General features: G+C 46.5%; 1 protein-coding gene across 1 annotated transcript in view; it reads left to right on the top strand.

Moving 5' to 3' along the window:
• Positions 1-16,067, top strand: part of LOC141108006 (interleukin-13 receptor subunit alpha-1-like) — a 191,677-nt gene that overhangs the window by 108,907 nt on the left and 66,703 nt on the right. The window contains exon 8 of the mRNA XM_073599156.1: positions 6,883-7,024. Coding sequence (XP_073455257.1) covers positions 6,883-7,024 — 142 coding nt within the window. The remainder of the gene's footprint in view (positions 1-6,882; positions 7,025-16,067) is intronic.

Here is a 16,067-nt window from a genome sequence, read left to right as displayed (position 1 = left end):
ACTGGTTGCTAGAGGTTACATGTTTACCGCTCACTCATTGGTTGCTAGAGGTTACATGCTTACTGCTCACTCATTAGTTGCTAGATGTTACATGCTTAACACTAACTGATTAGTTGCTAGAGGTTACATGTTTACAGCTCACTGATTTGTTGCTAGAGGTTACTGCACATTATTACTGCTTAGGTTGCTACTGATTACTGTGCATCATTACCACTTACTTATTGGTTGCTAGAGGTCACAGCACATCCATACAACTCACTGATTGGTTGCTGAAGGTTATAGCACATCATCTCCTTACTGCCTGCACACCATGGACTGGAGAGGTGAGGGGACCCGCCAATATACAGAAAATTCCTAGAAAACTTGCTATTAGCAATGAGCAGAGCAGAGCACAAACAGCTACCCCTATGCAGGTTAACTGAGTGCAGCTAGGAACAGAGCCCAATAGGGGCAGTATTCCTAAGGACAGGCTGCCAGAAATAAATGACTAGTTATGCCACCTAAATTCAAAAATTATGTAAAAAAGCTGCGCTAAAAATTGAAATATAATCCATAACAAATGACATCAAAAGAAAAAGTGAGTCCTTCAAAAAAATATAAGCACCACCACCGTGCATCTATAGACAATAGTGCTAATCCACCGTAGCTGTTGATTCAGCTTACCAGATGGCAAGCTTAAAGAGGCAAGTGGCTATAGCCCAGCCAAGGCTTTTAAGCTTGCTGCCGCTCCCGGTGTTCAAATGGCGGGGGGGTAAATCTCCACGCTGACTCGCGGTGTCCACATATACACATGTTCCAATGGAAACCCGGATAGCTCGTAATGGTAGTTCATGCAGGTTAGGTCACGCCAGCATTTGTCACCTCGAATTTTAATCAGACCCGCCCCAAGCATAATGCGGAAGATGAGCCAGCGAAATGCCCAGATGATGATGCCAGATGGGGGTGTTTGTTCCGGAACTCGTGACAAAGTCCAGACAGGGCACAGAAAGATTCCCAGAAATCCTCCTCCTACACGGAAACCAAAATTCCAAAACTAAGACCCCATGGACACCTCCCACCATCTTTGGACAGACCATCTCGCCAAGCACCAAAGCCAAGAGTCTCGGAGTCATCTTTGACTCAGAAATGTCAATGGATGCACAAATAGAATCAGTAGTCAGCGGATCTCACCATCTCCTCCGCCTGCTACGTAGACTAATCCCATTTGTGCCAGAAGAGGACAAAGCAGCAGTAGTTGGAACAATCATCAATTCCAGACTCGACTACGCAAACTCCCTCTACATAGGACTACCCCAATATCAGCTTGCGCGCTTACAACTCCAAAACACGGCGGCAAGACTGTTAACAGGAAAAAAACCCTGGGAATCCATCTCCCCTTCCCTGAGGAGCCTACATTGGCTAACCGTAAAGAATCGGATCACCTTCAAGACCCTCTGCCTCACCCACAAATGCATATACGGAAATGCTCCTCAATACCTATGCGAGAAAATAAAACGCTACACACCGAATTGCAGTCTTCGATCTTCTAACCATAACCTCCTCCATATTCCAAAAACCCACTACAAAACAAAGGGAGAACGAGGATTCGCAGTCCAAAGACCACGGCTATGGAACGCTCTACCTACTCACATTTGCATGGAAGAAAACCATCAGGCCTTCAGAAAGAAACTCAAGACCTACCTCTTCTGAGAAGCTTGACAACACAGGACGGATCCAGCGCCTTGAGGTGATTCAGTTCACAACTGCAGCGCTATACAAATCATTCATTCATTCATTCATTCATTCATTCATAAATCCTGTTTCCAAAAGCTGTGACTCCCACCCAAAAGAATACCTGTCTCCATGTGTTCATCTCAGTGAGATGAACACATGGAGACAGGTATTCTTTTGGATGGGAGTCACAGCTTTTGGAAACAGGATTTCTGGTAATCTTTCTGTGCCCTGTCATGATTTTGTCACGAGTTCCGGAACAAACACCCCCATCTGGCATCGTTATCTGGGCATTTCGCTGGCTCATCTTCCGCATTATGCTTGGGGCGGGTCTGATTAAAATTCGAGGTGACAAATGCTGGCGTGACCTAACCTGCATGAACTACCATTATGAGCTATCCGGGTTTCCATTGGAACATGTGTATATGTGGACACCGCGAGTGAGCCTGGAGATTTACCCCCCGCCATTTGAACACCGGGAGCGGCAGCAAGCTTAAAGGCCTTGGCTGGGCTATAGCCACTTGCCTCTTTAAGCTTGCCATCTGGTAAGCTGAATCAACAGCTACGGTGGATTAGCACTATTGTCTATAGATGCACGGTGGTGGTGCTTATATTTTTTTGAAGGACTCAACTTTTCTTTTGATGTCATTTGTTATGGATTATATTTCAATTTTTAGCACAGCTTTTTTACATAATTTTTGAATTTTGGTGTGATCGCACTGTATGCTGCTGCTCATTGTACAATTTTGTTAGCGCGGCATTCTTATTATTTAAATAGTTATGCCACCTGTAGTAGAGCAGTGTGGAGGGGTGAGCTATGTACAGAGTGCAGGGTTCAGGGGTGCGTTGTGTACAGAGTGCATGATTGAGGGGTGAGCTATGTAGAGAGTGCAGAATTGAAAGGTGAGCTATGTACAGAATGCAGGATATAGGGGTGAGCTGTGTACGGAGTAAAGAATTTAGGGGTGAGCTGTGTATGGAGTGCAGGATTTAGGGGTGAGCTGTGTACAGAGTGCAGGATTTAGGGGTGAGCTGTGTACGGAGTGCAGGATTAAGCAGTGAGCTGTGTACGGAGTGCAGGGTTCAGGGGTGAGCTGTGTACAGAGTGCAGGAATTAGGGGTGATCTGTGTATGGAGTGCAGGTTTTAGGGGTGATCTGTGTACCAAGTGCATGGTTTAGGGGTGAGCTGTGTACGGAGTGCAGGGTTTAGGGGTGAGCTGTGTATGGAGTGCAGGATTTAGGGGTGAGCTGTGTACAGAGTGCAGAATTTAGGGGTGAGCTGTGTACGGAGTGCAGGGTTTAGGGGTGAGCTGTGTACGGAGTGCAGGATTTCTGGGTGAGCTGTGTACCGAGTGCAGGGTTTAGGGGTGATCTGTGTACGGAGAGCAGGATTTAGTGGTGATTTGTGTACAGAGTGCAGGATTTAGGGGTGAGCTGTGTACGGAGTGCAGGATAGGGGTGTGTTGTGTACATCCAAGTCCCCCCCCCAAGTACAGAGCCCCCCCCCCCCCAGATTCCAGTTTGGAGCCCACCCCCGTCAATACACATTCTTCTGACATCAATCCCCCCTCCTCCCCCTTTCAATAATGAGCACATTCCTAGGGTGAGCTAAATAACGTCAGAGTGGGGCTGCAGAAGAGCAGATGTAACTTACTGCATGTCCTTGGCTTGGAACAGCTTCTGCCTGTGTAGCTCCCCCGCCCCTCCCCCCTCTGTTCTCTCTGCTCTCTCAGAGATCGAGGATATGTTTTGCAGAGCAGGGAGGGATATGAATGGCCGCCGGGAGGCGAGTGCTGTCACTTGTAAATACAGAAGCAGCGCGTCTGTATTTACAAGTGACAGTAGCGAGCAGCTTAGCAGCCAGTGCCAGATCCTGAAGGTGAAGGAACTCCGGCTGAAAAAAAGCCGGTGGGCAGAGCGGGCTCCAGGGGCAGCTGCTTTGGGCCCATCAACAATGGCGGGGCCCTGGGCAGATGCCGGTTTGCCCTGTGGTAAAGTTGGCCCCGAGTAAAGTATGCTTGTTATACTCGCTGTGAAAAATAAGGGGTTAATCCTCCACATTGTGTAAAAAGGCTGTTAGATCCTGTCCTCTCTGATCCCCCCCTTCCTCCACTGTCTCCAATCCATCTCCTGATAAGACCGAGCCTTTGGGGTCACTCTGCACATGCTCAGTTTGGTGTGTATTGTTAGAGTTGCCAATCAGCACTGTCCAGACAGAGGGTCAGGGGTCCTGTGGCCTCATAGATAAGTCAGAGTAGAATGAAAATTCCTCCTTCAAGTTTTAAGCACACTGATAGAAGTCACAAGACTGCTATATAATGCTGATGAGAAAAGGTATTTAGCAGTTTATATTTACTAAAATAATTGCATTTCCATGTTCCTTGTACTGTGGGAGGCCAGATATAGTGAATGCAGGGTCCTGCGTTTTGTAACACTTTAAACCCAAAAGCAAACATTTATTATATTGCAGCTTACCAGTTCTTGTGCTGGCTGCACTTGCTTACTTCTTTAGGCTTTCTTTCTTCTATTTTCATCTGGTGATCCAGCCAGTAAGTCTGCTGTTTTTTTAAAAGAACAAGGTCTTTGCCAGATATGTCAACTTACAGGGATAAGTCAAACCATTTAACACTGACAGGGGTGCTTACAATGATCAACTTTAATTTATTCATGCAAAACCTTTTTCCCAAAAGAAAAAAAATGGTTTGCTGTAACTAACTGCAAGTTCACAGGTGAAAACAGAAAGAAGAAAGTCTTAAAAAAAAGAAAACAAATGCAGTCATTACTACAATATATTACATTTTTGGTTTTAGCCACATTGGAGGCGGGTTTGAAATGGGGGTTTGAAATTGTGCTAGCTAAAAATAGCGGCGCTTTACTGCCGATGCCCGGACGCTGCCAATGTGAAAGTGCTCTAAAGCAAAGAGCTCTCTCAAGACCTTTGCAACCTTATTGTTGCAAAACATACTGATGGCATTGGTCACAGAAGGATTTCTAAACTTCTGAATATTCCAGTGAGCACTGTTGAGGCCATAATCCGGAAGTGGAAAGAACATTATTTCACCATAAACCGGCCACAACCAGGTGCTCCTCACAAGATTCCTGACAGATTGAAAATAATTATCAGAAGAGTTGTCCAAGAGCCAAGGACCACTTGTGGAGAGCTTCAGAAAGACCTGAAATTTGCAGGTACAATTTTTTATAAGAAAACAGTAAGTATAAGTAATGCACTCAACCGCCATGGCCTGTATGCACGCTCAACACGCTAGACTCCATTGCTGAAGAAAAAGCATGTTGAAGCTCATTTAAGCTTTGCTGAACAACATTTAGACAAGCCCGTGAAATACTGGGAGAATATAGTCTGGTCAGATGAGACCAAAATTGAACTCTTTGGATGCCAAAATACACATCATGTTTGGAGGTCAAATGACACTGCACATCATCCCAAAAACACCCCCATACCAACAGTGAAGTTTGGAGGTGGAAACATCATGGTGTGGGGCTGTTTTTCAGTATCTGGTATTGGCAAACTTCATTTCATTGCAGGAAGGGTGAATGGGGAAATGTGCCAAGACATTTTTGATAAAAATCTGCTGCCATCTACCAGGATGATGAAGATGAAACGAGGGTGGACATTTCAGCAAGACAATGATCCCAAACACAAAGCCAAAGAAACTCTCGATTGGTTTCAAAGAAAGAAAATAAAGCTGCTAGATTGGCCCAGCCAATCACCTGACTTCAATCCAATAGAAAATATATGGAAAGAGCTAATGATCAAAGTTCATATAACTTTGAAGCTTCAAGATTTGAAGACGGTTTGTGTGGAAAAATTGGCCAAAATCACACCTGAGCAATACATGCGACTAGTTTCTCCATACAGGAGGAGTCCTGAAGCTGTCATTACCAACAAAGGATTTTATACAAAGTAATAAAAACATTTCAGTTAGTGTGTTTAATACTTTTTCCCTGTGTCATTCCATTTTATTACACATAACTTAATTTCTGAACTAATTTTTTTTGGTTTCTTTGTATGTATGGATTGCATGGGTTGTTACCGACATGTGGTGAAAATGTCATGTCAATAGCACCTTTAGAAATATATTTACCTAGAAAAATGGTGACGTTATTTTACCTGCTGTTTCGTTACTGTTTCGTCACTTAAAGTGATTGTAAACCTCAGAAAAATGAACAAAGCATATCCCACTATAGTGTGTACTTGCCTCTAATAATAGCCCTATGTGTCATTTCTGTCTGTTGCTTTGTTTTTTGCCATCTGCATGAATCACTTCTGAAACGTTTTCCTGATACCAAGAGAAAAAAGGTGACAGAGAGTGATCTTCAGCACACATTCTGTGATTGACAGCCTCAGCTGTCTTACTGTGTGAAGAGGGGTGTGTCCTTTCTCTCCAATTTGCTCTCAGAGCTTCTCTCACTGAGCTCTGCTGTGTGTAATTTCAGCTATCTGCCCCCTGTTTTCTGACATCTAAGACAAGCTCTGGACTATGTAGAGGAGAGAAGACTGTAGTTAAACAGGAACAACTTATGCAGGAGGATTTGTTTCATCTCTGTATCACCTGCGGCCGGTCACTTCACTGGGTATATGTGAGGTTTTACAACCACTTTAAGACCCCTTTCACACTGAGGCACTTTACAGGCGCTATAGAGCTAAAAATAGCACCTGCAAAGAGCCTCTCCTTTCCCTCCAATGTGAAAACCTGAGGGCTTTCACACTGGAGCGGTGCACTGGCAGGATGCTCAAAAAAGTCCTGCAAGCAGAATCTTTGAGGTGCTATAGGAGCAGTGTATACACCGCACCTAAAGCGCCCCTGCCCATTGAAATCAATTGGCAGCACCGCCAAAGCGCTTTTAACACCTTTTCGGCCGTTAGCGGGGGATAAAAGCGCCCTGCTAGTGGCCGAAAGGGGCGCTTTACTGCCGACGCCTGTGCGCTGCTAGTGTGAAAGTGCCCTAAGAAATAGGTAACATTTTTGTGAAACTGTTTGATTAGACAGAATCCCTGACATTTGTTCCTTGAGCTACTGTGCTTAGAACTAATCGTCAATGTGATATGGATAGGAAAGGGTAATAGGAAGAAAAATTAGGACTACGTAGTAATTCAATATTAATATATTCTGTAAATGACCAGAAACATGATTATTTATTTGATTTTCCAGATTACTCACAGCAGCATGACTCTTAATGTTCTGCCTGATGTTGCATACACAATTAAAGTACGGGTAAAGCTTTCAGATACTCTGTTATTTGATGATGACAATTTTATCTGGAGCGACTGGAGTAAGGAAACAATATTTCCAGGTATTTCATTTTTGTGTTTCTCTTTAAGGGTTCGTAGTGTCTACAGTGCCAGATTTAGACCTTGGGGGGCCCAGGTCACATCATGTTCAGGGGCCCCTCAGCACAGAAATAAATTATATGACAAAAAAGTGAACTGAAATGAATGATAAACCACATTTATTTGAAAAAAAAAAGTTAGGTTCTAAAGAAGACACTTGTCTGATTTTGTTCCCTAATTTTATTGACTGTTAGAATATACATTACACAGGTAATTGGAACTGGCCAGTTGTACATCATAGTTATGCATCACACTACAATATTTATAAAAAGCTTTTCTTCCTGTACTTGCACCTGCAAAATCTTTAATGGGCCATAGATGGAGCCGGTTCAGCAGGGACTGGGCGAGATTCGATCCATCTATGGGCAGGCTGGTTATACCCAAATTGATCCATCGATCAACTTGGGTACAACCAGCCTGTTGGATTTTTTACGTACATTTACTGCTGACAGCTACAGCTACTAGCAGTATTTATTGTGTTCTGCATTCCGGGAAGGCTCCCTGCACATCTTTAATGGAAAGAAAGAAAATTGCATAATCTATGCGCTGCCTAACTCACAAATCTGTATCATCTTGAGGATACTGCTCTCTACAGCCAAGAGGGAAAGAGCAGTCTTTCATTGGTCATCGTTGACCTCAGTTGATTCTTTATCAGTGCCAATTTGCTGAACAACCTTTCTCCTGAACAACGAGTGACCATCATGCTCAAATATTTTCTAGGAGCTACATTAACGCCTGGAAAACTATCAGCAAGCCCTTCATCATGTAATAAAACTGCCTGTTTAGATGGAGTGAGACGTGACAAGAGCTTGGGAAATGACAATTTCCTCAAAAAACTACTGAAGTCTCTAGGGAAAATAAGTCTAATTTATTTTCCAAATGAACTCCTTCTGGAAGCAGAAGAACTTTCCTTTTATTGATATAAAAGGATCTCAGCCTTCAACAGATGCTACATAGTTACCATCCTCTGCCAGACCCATACCCAGCTCTACTTTTACTTTACCCTTACCCATGAATGGAGATCACACCAAGCTGGAGTAAATACTGGCCGTAGCAGCCATTTTTATTAACAACTCAAGTAAATTTACATAACTTTCTAAAAACACATCTGTTAAAACCACCACCCATCAGTCACATATTTGCGTTGGTCTTTGCAGGAAAAACCCCAAGCTTGCCACATGATCCAAATCGGCACTGCAGTACCTTTAACTTAAAATAGGCCTCCAGCTGACATGCTAGCTTGTAGACAATCAAACACTGACTGCAGTGTACCCGTTAACCAAATTCCAGCTAAACCACCGTTAGCTGGAATACCACCAACGGGACCCATACCACAGATGGGTCCCGAACTCTTTCGTATCCGAGGTTTCTTCCTTCACCTGCAAAGACCAACAACGCGACACAGCACACCAGGGGAAAACCTTACCCTTGTGTGCGCCGCCACACACTCAACGCTCTCTGGATCCCATCCTGCAAACCTAGAGCCCACATATCAATCCCCACAGCACTGAGGTGTACACCGACAACTCAAAGGTAACGCCAGGTATCAACTTCGAGCTCCAAGTGTCTGATTGCCAACCCCCCATTCCGGACAACAAATCTACTGACATCCCTGTTCACCTTCTTCCTAGTCTTATTGAGCTGTTCTACTGACCTAGCTAAGCGCCAAGTGGTCGCTGCCACAATGTCGTACCACACTATGAACATCTCTGGAAAGGCCATACGGAGCCACAAGAAGTCAAACTTGACATCTCGCACGATGTCCAACATAGACCTGAGCCCCAAGTCATTATCACCCACATGTAATACTAAAATGTCAGGGGGCCTATCCAGCGCGCAAATCTGTGCACTTCTGGAACGGTCCTGTTCCATAGCATGCCGTGGCGCGGTCGCGGCCAGAAGGGGGGAATGGGCGGAACTGCCCGCTGCAGGGTAATCTGACTATCAGAGTTATTACCATTACCCACCCCTAACCTGTCTACCCCCCACTGTACAATGAAGAAAAAACTGACTTACCAGGCTGCCTAGGAAGGGTCCCACCAGCCGACAGTCCCGTCTCCATCAACGCTGGATGACCTTGCGGCACCTCCTCATCTGACAGCGACAGCTCTCCCTCGAATCGATCGACCACCATGTCTGGATGCCGAGGATCCCTGGATGCCGAGGATCCGTGCTGTTCTCTGACCCGCCACCGCGCGCTGGATCCACCCCTCGACTTCTTGGTCGATTTTCCTGGGCCTCTGCTGCCTCCACCGCTCTGTCGGCCTGGGTCCTGACTCTCCTCTGGCTTCTTCCTCTGCCCATCCCCTTTATGGGAGCCGCCGGCTGCTGATGGATAATGCCTGGCGGCCGCAGCAGATCGCGTCCCCGCCAAAACCCCACCCCTGCTATATAGCCGCATCTTCCGCCTCCATCCACGTGTCTGGCCTAGTGGGGGCTCCCAGACTGCCAGAGGCCCCACTAGCCAAGCTCCGGCCATGATGGGGATTCCTCACTGGACCCCCCGCACTGCTGAGCACTTCGCAGGGGGGCCTGAACTGGCCCTCCGGGGACTCCCTAGTTGCCGCTGAGCTCTAGGGGGAGTCCAACGGCTCTGGTGTGTCAGGGTATGTCTGACCCATTCATTTAGTCAGTTATATCAATTATTTTATCGATCAATGAACAACAGTGTCTCCAATACAAAGATAATTTTAGAAAAAATGTGAAAAATGAATTAGGCTGACTTAATTATTTTGCCCATGCAGAAAGTCTTTGAATAACACAATGAAATTGCAAACAGAATAAAATTACCAAGAGAAATGGAAACTATAATTACCAACCCAAAAGTGGGTGTAGGCTTTAAAATGGCTGCTGAGCAGACCCTCAGATGGCTACCGATCACTGGGTGGAGTTGGTTTTCCTCAAAATGGCATTTAGCTATGCTGGAAATAACAATTGTGTATATACCGTGTAAAAACAGGGTGTTAAGGTAAGGTAAGTTCAACAAAAAAAAAGCAAATCTCATTGCTGGATGGAAATTTACTGGAAACAGAACAACCAAGTTTAAGTAAAATATAAACATTTATTGATACATAATACCATTTCCAATGAGGTAATACATATACAAAGATAATAAAAGCATGCAACTCTAGTTACATGCTAAGGTAAATGCATACAGTATGTGACCCACATGTTGTCTCCACTCCGTTTCAGGAAAACCTTTCATCAGGGGTCCAATGGGGGAGATGCATATGTATAAGACATTCTTTGAATAAAAAACATAATATCAAAATTCATTCATAAGAAGTGCAAGTAATAGGTTGGTACACTATGTGGTCATAATCATTATTCAGCTTGGGGGAGAAAGGCAACACAATGTCCAACCGGGGGGGTAAAATCCTCACCGTCACCAGGAAGGTCCTTAGGCAAAGATGCTGCTGTAATCCACAGATGACATTGATTGGATTCTATAAGGGTGGAAAGATTTGCAGAAATTTGAGTAATGTGAGTCAGAAGGTAAGGCTGGATGTTAGACAGTTGCCATGCAAGATAAAAAGAAAAAAAAATGTCTTCGAAAGGGGAAGACCAACAGTCCAATTCTTAGATTAAAGAAAAGGACTATATTTCAAATAAGTATATAAATGCAAATGAATGTAATAATGCATATGTATGTGAACAAGCATGCATCTGTGACATATCCAGCGATACCCATAATATGGTTCATAATTATAGTGAGGATAGAAAATTAAGAGAAAATTACCATAAAAAGCAGAGACTCCACATGAGTCTGTAGGTAGGGATGAGCCGAACACCCCCCTGTTCGGTTCGCACCAGAACATGCGAACAGGAAAAAAGTTTGTTAACACACCGTTAAAGTCTATGGGACACGAACATGAATAATCAAAAGTGCTAATTTTAAAGGCTTATATGCAAGTTATTGTCATAAAAGTGGTTGGGGACCTGGGTACTGCCCCAGGGGCATGGATCAATGCAAAAAAAAGTTTTAAAACGGCCGTTTTTTCAGGAGCATTGATATTAATAATGCTTAAAGTCAAACAATAAAAGTGTAATATCCCTTTAAATTTCATAGCTGGGGGGTGTCTATAGTATGCCTGTAAAGGGGCGCATGTTTCCCGTGTTTAGAACAGTCTAACAGCAAAATGACATTTCAAAGAAAAAAGTCATTTAAAACTACTCGCGGCTATTGCATTGCCGGTCCGACAATACACTTAAAAGTTCATTGATAAAAATGGCATGGGAATTCCCCACAGGGGAACCCCGAACCAAAATTAAAAAAAAAAAAATGACGTGGTGGTCCCCCTAAATTCCATACCAGACCCTTCAGGTCTGGTATGGATTTTAAGGGGAACCCCGCGCCAAAATAAAAAAAAATAAACGGCGTGGGGTCCCCCCAAAATCCATACCAGACCCTTATCCGAGCATGCAACCTGGCAGGCCTCAGGAAAAGAGGGGGGACGAGAGAGCGCCCCCCCCGAACCGTACCAGGCCACATGCCCTCAACATTGGGAGGGTGCTTTGGGGTAGCCCCCCAAAACACCTTGTCCCCATGTTGATGAGGACAAGGGCCTCATCCCCACAACCCTGGCCGGTGGTTGTGGGGGTCTGCAGGCGGGGGGCTTATCGGAATCTGGAAGCCCCCTTTAACAAGGGGACCCCCAGATCCCGGCCCCCCCTGTGTGAAATGGTAAAGTGGTACAAAAGTACCCCTACCATTTCACTAAAAAACTGTCAAAAATGTTAAAAATGACAAGAGACAGTTTTTGACAATTCCTTTATTTAAATGCTTCTTCTTTCTTCTATCTTCCTTCATCTTCTTCCTCTTCTGGTTCTTCTGGCTGTTCTGGTTCTTCCTCCGGTGTTCTCGTCCAGCATCTCCTCCGCAGCGTCTTCTATCTTCTTCTCCTCGGGCCGCTCCGCACCAATGGCATGGGGGGAGGCTCCCGCTCTTCTCTTCATCTTCTTCTCTTCTTCATCTTCTTCTCTTCTTCTCTTCGTCTCTTCTTCATCTTCTTCTCCGGGCCGCTCCGCATCCATGCTGGCATGGTAGGAGGCTCCCGCTGTGTGACGCGTCTCCTCTTCTGACGGTTCTTAAATAATGGGGGGCGGGGCCACCCAGTGACCCCGCCCCCTCTGACGCACGGTGACTTGACGGGACTTCCCTGTGACATCACGGGGAATGCCACAGGGAAGTCTCGTCATGTCCCGTGCCTCAGAGGAGCCGGGGTCACCGGGTGGCCCCGTCCCCCATTATTTAAGAACCATCAGAAGAGGAGATGCGTCACACAGCGGGAGCCTCCCACCATGCCAGCATGGATTCGGAGTGGCCCGGAGAAGAAGATGAAGAAGAGAAGAAGAGAAGAAGATGAAGAAGAGAAGAAGATGAAGAGAAGAGCGGGAGCCTCCCCCCATGCCATGGGTGCGGAGCGGCCCGAGGAGAAGAAGATAGAAGACGCCGCGGAGGAGATGCTGGACGAGAACACCGGAGGAAGAACCAGAAGAGCCAGAAGAACCAGAAGAAGAAGATGATGAAGGAAGATAGAAGAAAGAAGAAGCATTTAAATAAAGGAATTGTCAAAAACTGTCTATTGTCATTTTTGACAGTTTTTTAGTGAAATGGTAGGGGTACTTTTGTACCCCCTTACCATTTCACACAGGGAGGGGCCGGGATCTGGGGGTCCCCTTGTTAAAGGGGGCTTCCAGATTCCGATAAGCCCCCCGCCCGCAGACCCCCAAGAGAAAATTAAAAATGGCATGGGAATTCCCCACAGGGGAACCCCGAACCAAAATTAAAAAAAAAAAAATGACGTGGTGGTCCCCCTAAATTCCATACCAGACCTGAAGGTATGGATTTTAAGGGGAACCCCGCGCCAAAATAAAAAAAAATAAACGGCGTGGGGTCCCCCCAAAATCCATACCAGACCCTTATCCGAGCATGCAACCTGGCAGGCCTCAGGAAAAGAGGGGGGACGAGAGAGCGCCCCCCCGAACCGTACCAGGCCACATGCCCTCAACATTGGGAGGGTGCTTTGGGGTAGCCCCCAAAACACCTTGTCCCCATGTTGATGAGGACAAGGGCCTCATCCCCACAACCCTGGCCGGTGGTTGTGGGGGTCTGCAGGCGGGGGGCTTATCGGAATCTGGAAGCCCCCTTTAACAAGGGGACCCCCAGATCCCGGCCCCCCCCTGTGTGAAATGGTAAAGTGGTACAAAAGTACCCCTACCATTTCACTAAAAAACTGTCAAAAATGTTAAAAATGACAAGAGACAGTTTTTGACAATTCCTTTATTTAAATGCTTCTTCTTTCTTCTATCTTCCTTCATCTTCTTCTTCTTCTGGTTCTTCTGGCTGTTCTGGTTCTTCCTCCGGTGTTCTCGTCCAGCATCTCCTCCGCAGCGTCTTCTATCTTCTTCTCCTCGGGCCGCTCCGCACCAATGGCATGGGGGGAGGCTCCCGCTCTTCTCTTCATCTTCTTCTCTTCTTCATCTTCTTCTCTTCTTCTCTTCGTCTCTTCTTCATCTTCTTCTCCGGGCCGCTCCGCATCCATGCTGGCATGGTAGGAGGCTCCCGCTGTGTGACGCGTCTCCTCTTCTGACGGTTCTTAAATAATGGGGGGCGGGGCCACCCAGTGACCCCGCCCCCTCTGACGCACGGTGACTTGACGGGACTTCCCTGTGACATCACGGGGAATGCCACAGGGAAGTCTCGTCATGTCCCGTGCCTCAGAGGAGCCGGGGTCACCGGGTGGCCCCATCCCCCATTATTTAAGAACCGTCAGAAGAGGAGATGCGTCACACAGCGGGAGCCTCCCACCATGCCAGCATGGATTCGGAGTGGCCCGGAGAAGAAGATGAAGAAGAGAAGAAGAGAAGAAGATGAAGAAGAGAAGAAGATGAAGAGAAGAGCGGGAGCCTCCCCCCATGCCATGGGTGCGGAGCGGCCCGAGGAGAAGAAGATAGAAGACGCCGCGGAGGAGATGCTGGACGAGAACACCGGAGGAAGAACCAGAAGAGCCAGAAGAACCAGAAGAAGAAGATGATGAAGGAAGATAGAAGAAAGAAGAAGCATTTAAATAAAGGAATTGTCAAAAACTGTCTATTGTCATTTTTGACAGTTTTTTAGTGAAATGGTAGGGGTACTTTTGTACCCCCTTACCATTTCACACAGGGAGGGGCCGGGATCTGGGGGTCCCCTTGTTAAAGGGGGCTTCCAGATTCCGATAAGCCCCCCGCCCGCAGACCCCCACAACCACCGGCCAGGTTGTGGGGATGAGGCCCTTGTCCTCATCAACATGGGGACAAGGTGTTTTGGGGGGGCTACCCCAAAGCACCCTCCCAATGTTTAGGGCATGTGGCCTGGTACGGTTCGGGGGGGGCGCTCTCTCGTCCCCCCCTCTTTTCCTGCGGCCTGCCAGGTTGCGTGCTCGGATAAGGGTCTGGTATGGATATTTTCTGGGACCCCACAACGATTTTTTTTTTTAATTTTGGCTGGGGTTCCCCTTAATATCCATACCAGACCTGAAGGGCCTGGTATGGAATTTAGGGGGACCCCCACGTCATTTTTAAAAAAAATTTTGGTTCGGGGTTCCCCTGTGGGGAATTCCCATGCCATTTTTATCAATGAACTTTTATGTGTATTGTCGGACCGGCAATGCAAGAGCCACGAGTAGTTTTAAATGACTTTTTTTCCTTTGAAGTGTCATTTTGCTGTCAGACTGTTCTAAACATGGGAAACATGCGCCCCTTTACAAGCATACTATAGACACCCCCCAGCTACGAAATTTAAAGGGATATTACACTTTTATTGTTTGACTTTAAGCATTATTAAAATCACTGCTCCTGAAAAAACGTCCGTTTTTAAAACTTTTTTTTGCATTGATCCATGTCCCCTGAGGCAGGACCCAGGTCCCCAAACACTTTTTATGACAATAACTTGCATATAAGCCTTTAAAATTAGCACTTTTGATTTCTCCCATAGACTTTTAAAGGGTGTTCCGCGGCATTCGAATTTGCCGTGAACGCCCCAAATTGTTCGCTGTTCGGCGAACTTGCGAACAGCCGATGTTCGAGTCGAACATGAGTTCGACTCGAACTCGAAGCTCATCTCTATCTGTAGGAATAATCAGGAAGCTTGGTGGACAGTGGCAGCCCGTGCATTAGGGGCGCCACTCCCCATCTATGCGTCCGGCCCCCTGTTCTACATACTATGGATTCCAATGGGGAGGGAGTGTGTTTTTGAAGCACATGATTAGAGCCAGAGGCTCTAACTGGCTTCAAAAAAGGGTGGCCTCTGGGCACACCCAGTTGTGTGCCTCACCAATCCTCCTCCTGGCCATTCGGGAAGTGGGTCTGACACCCGTCACCCAATTGGCTGAAAGGACAGGCAATCCTATAGGATGCCTAGGAGGAGGAGAGAAGAGATGCACGGCATCTCTCTATGAGAGAACACAGGAGCTGCTGCCTGGGACACAGCTTGCCGCTTGTCACCCACTGCCTGACCCGCAGCCCGTCACTAAGATAGGGAAGATAGGGTGGTAAGTGCTGGGCAGACAGCAGGCGGGGGGTGCCGTTAAGTTCCACTGGCCCTCCAAAAAAAAACCATGAGCCGCCACTGTTGGTGGAGTAATTATTCCCTATATCAGATGGAAAGGGAGTTATAATTGATAAGTAACTAGACAGTGGTGCAGGCTAGGTAATCCTGAGCATAGACAAAGAGCTCACCTGTACACACAACAGCGAACTGCTACGGCCATGCTGGCATCTGGATAACAGGTCTCCCTCAGAGTGCTGTGTAAAGCAGCTACTCTGGGGAGTTAAATATGGCCCCAAAGCCCACGCATGCCCATAACGTTGCCTATGCGGAAGTGACTCAGAGGACCAATCAAGCCTGGAACGAAAGGCGCCGCCACCACAGTAAGTGGGCGTGGTGTCATGCGCTCCAGACCCACCGGCGCAAGTGCTTGGCCACTACAGTCCGCCCGTGGATATCCCCAAATGGGAGGAGAATCC

Source organism: Aquarana catesbeiana, linkage group LG09 (assembly GCF_042186555.1).
Source record: "Aquarana catesbeiana isolate 2022-GZ linkage group LG09, ASM4218655v1, whole genome shotgun sequence".
In the NCBI taxonomy this organism is placed as follows: domain Eukaryota; kingdom Metazoa; phylum Chordata; class Amphibia; order Anura; family Ranidae; genus Aquarana; species Aquarana catesbeiana.
The sequence above is the reverse complement of the archived record's forward strand: the minus strand, read 5'-3'. Positions and strand labels throughout refer to the sequence as shown.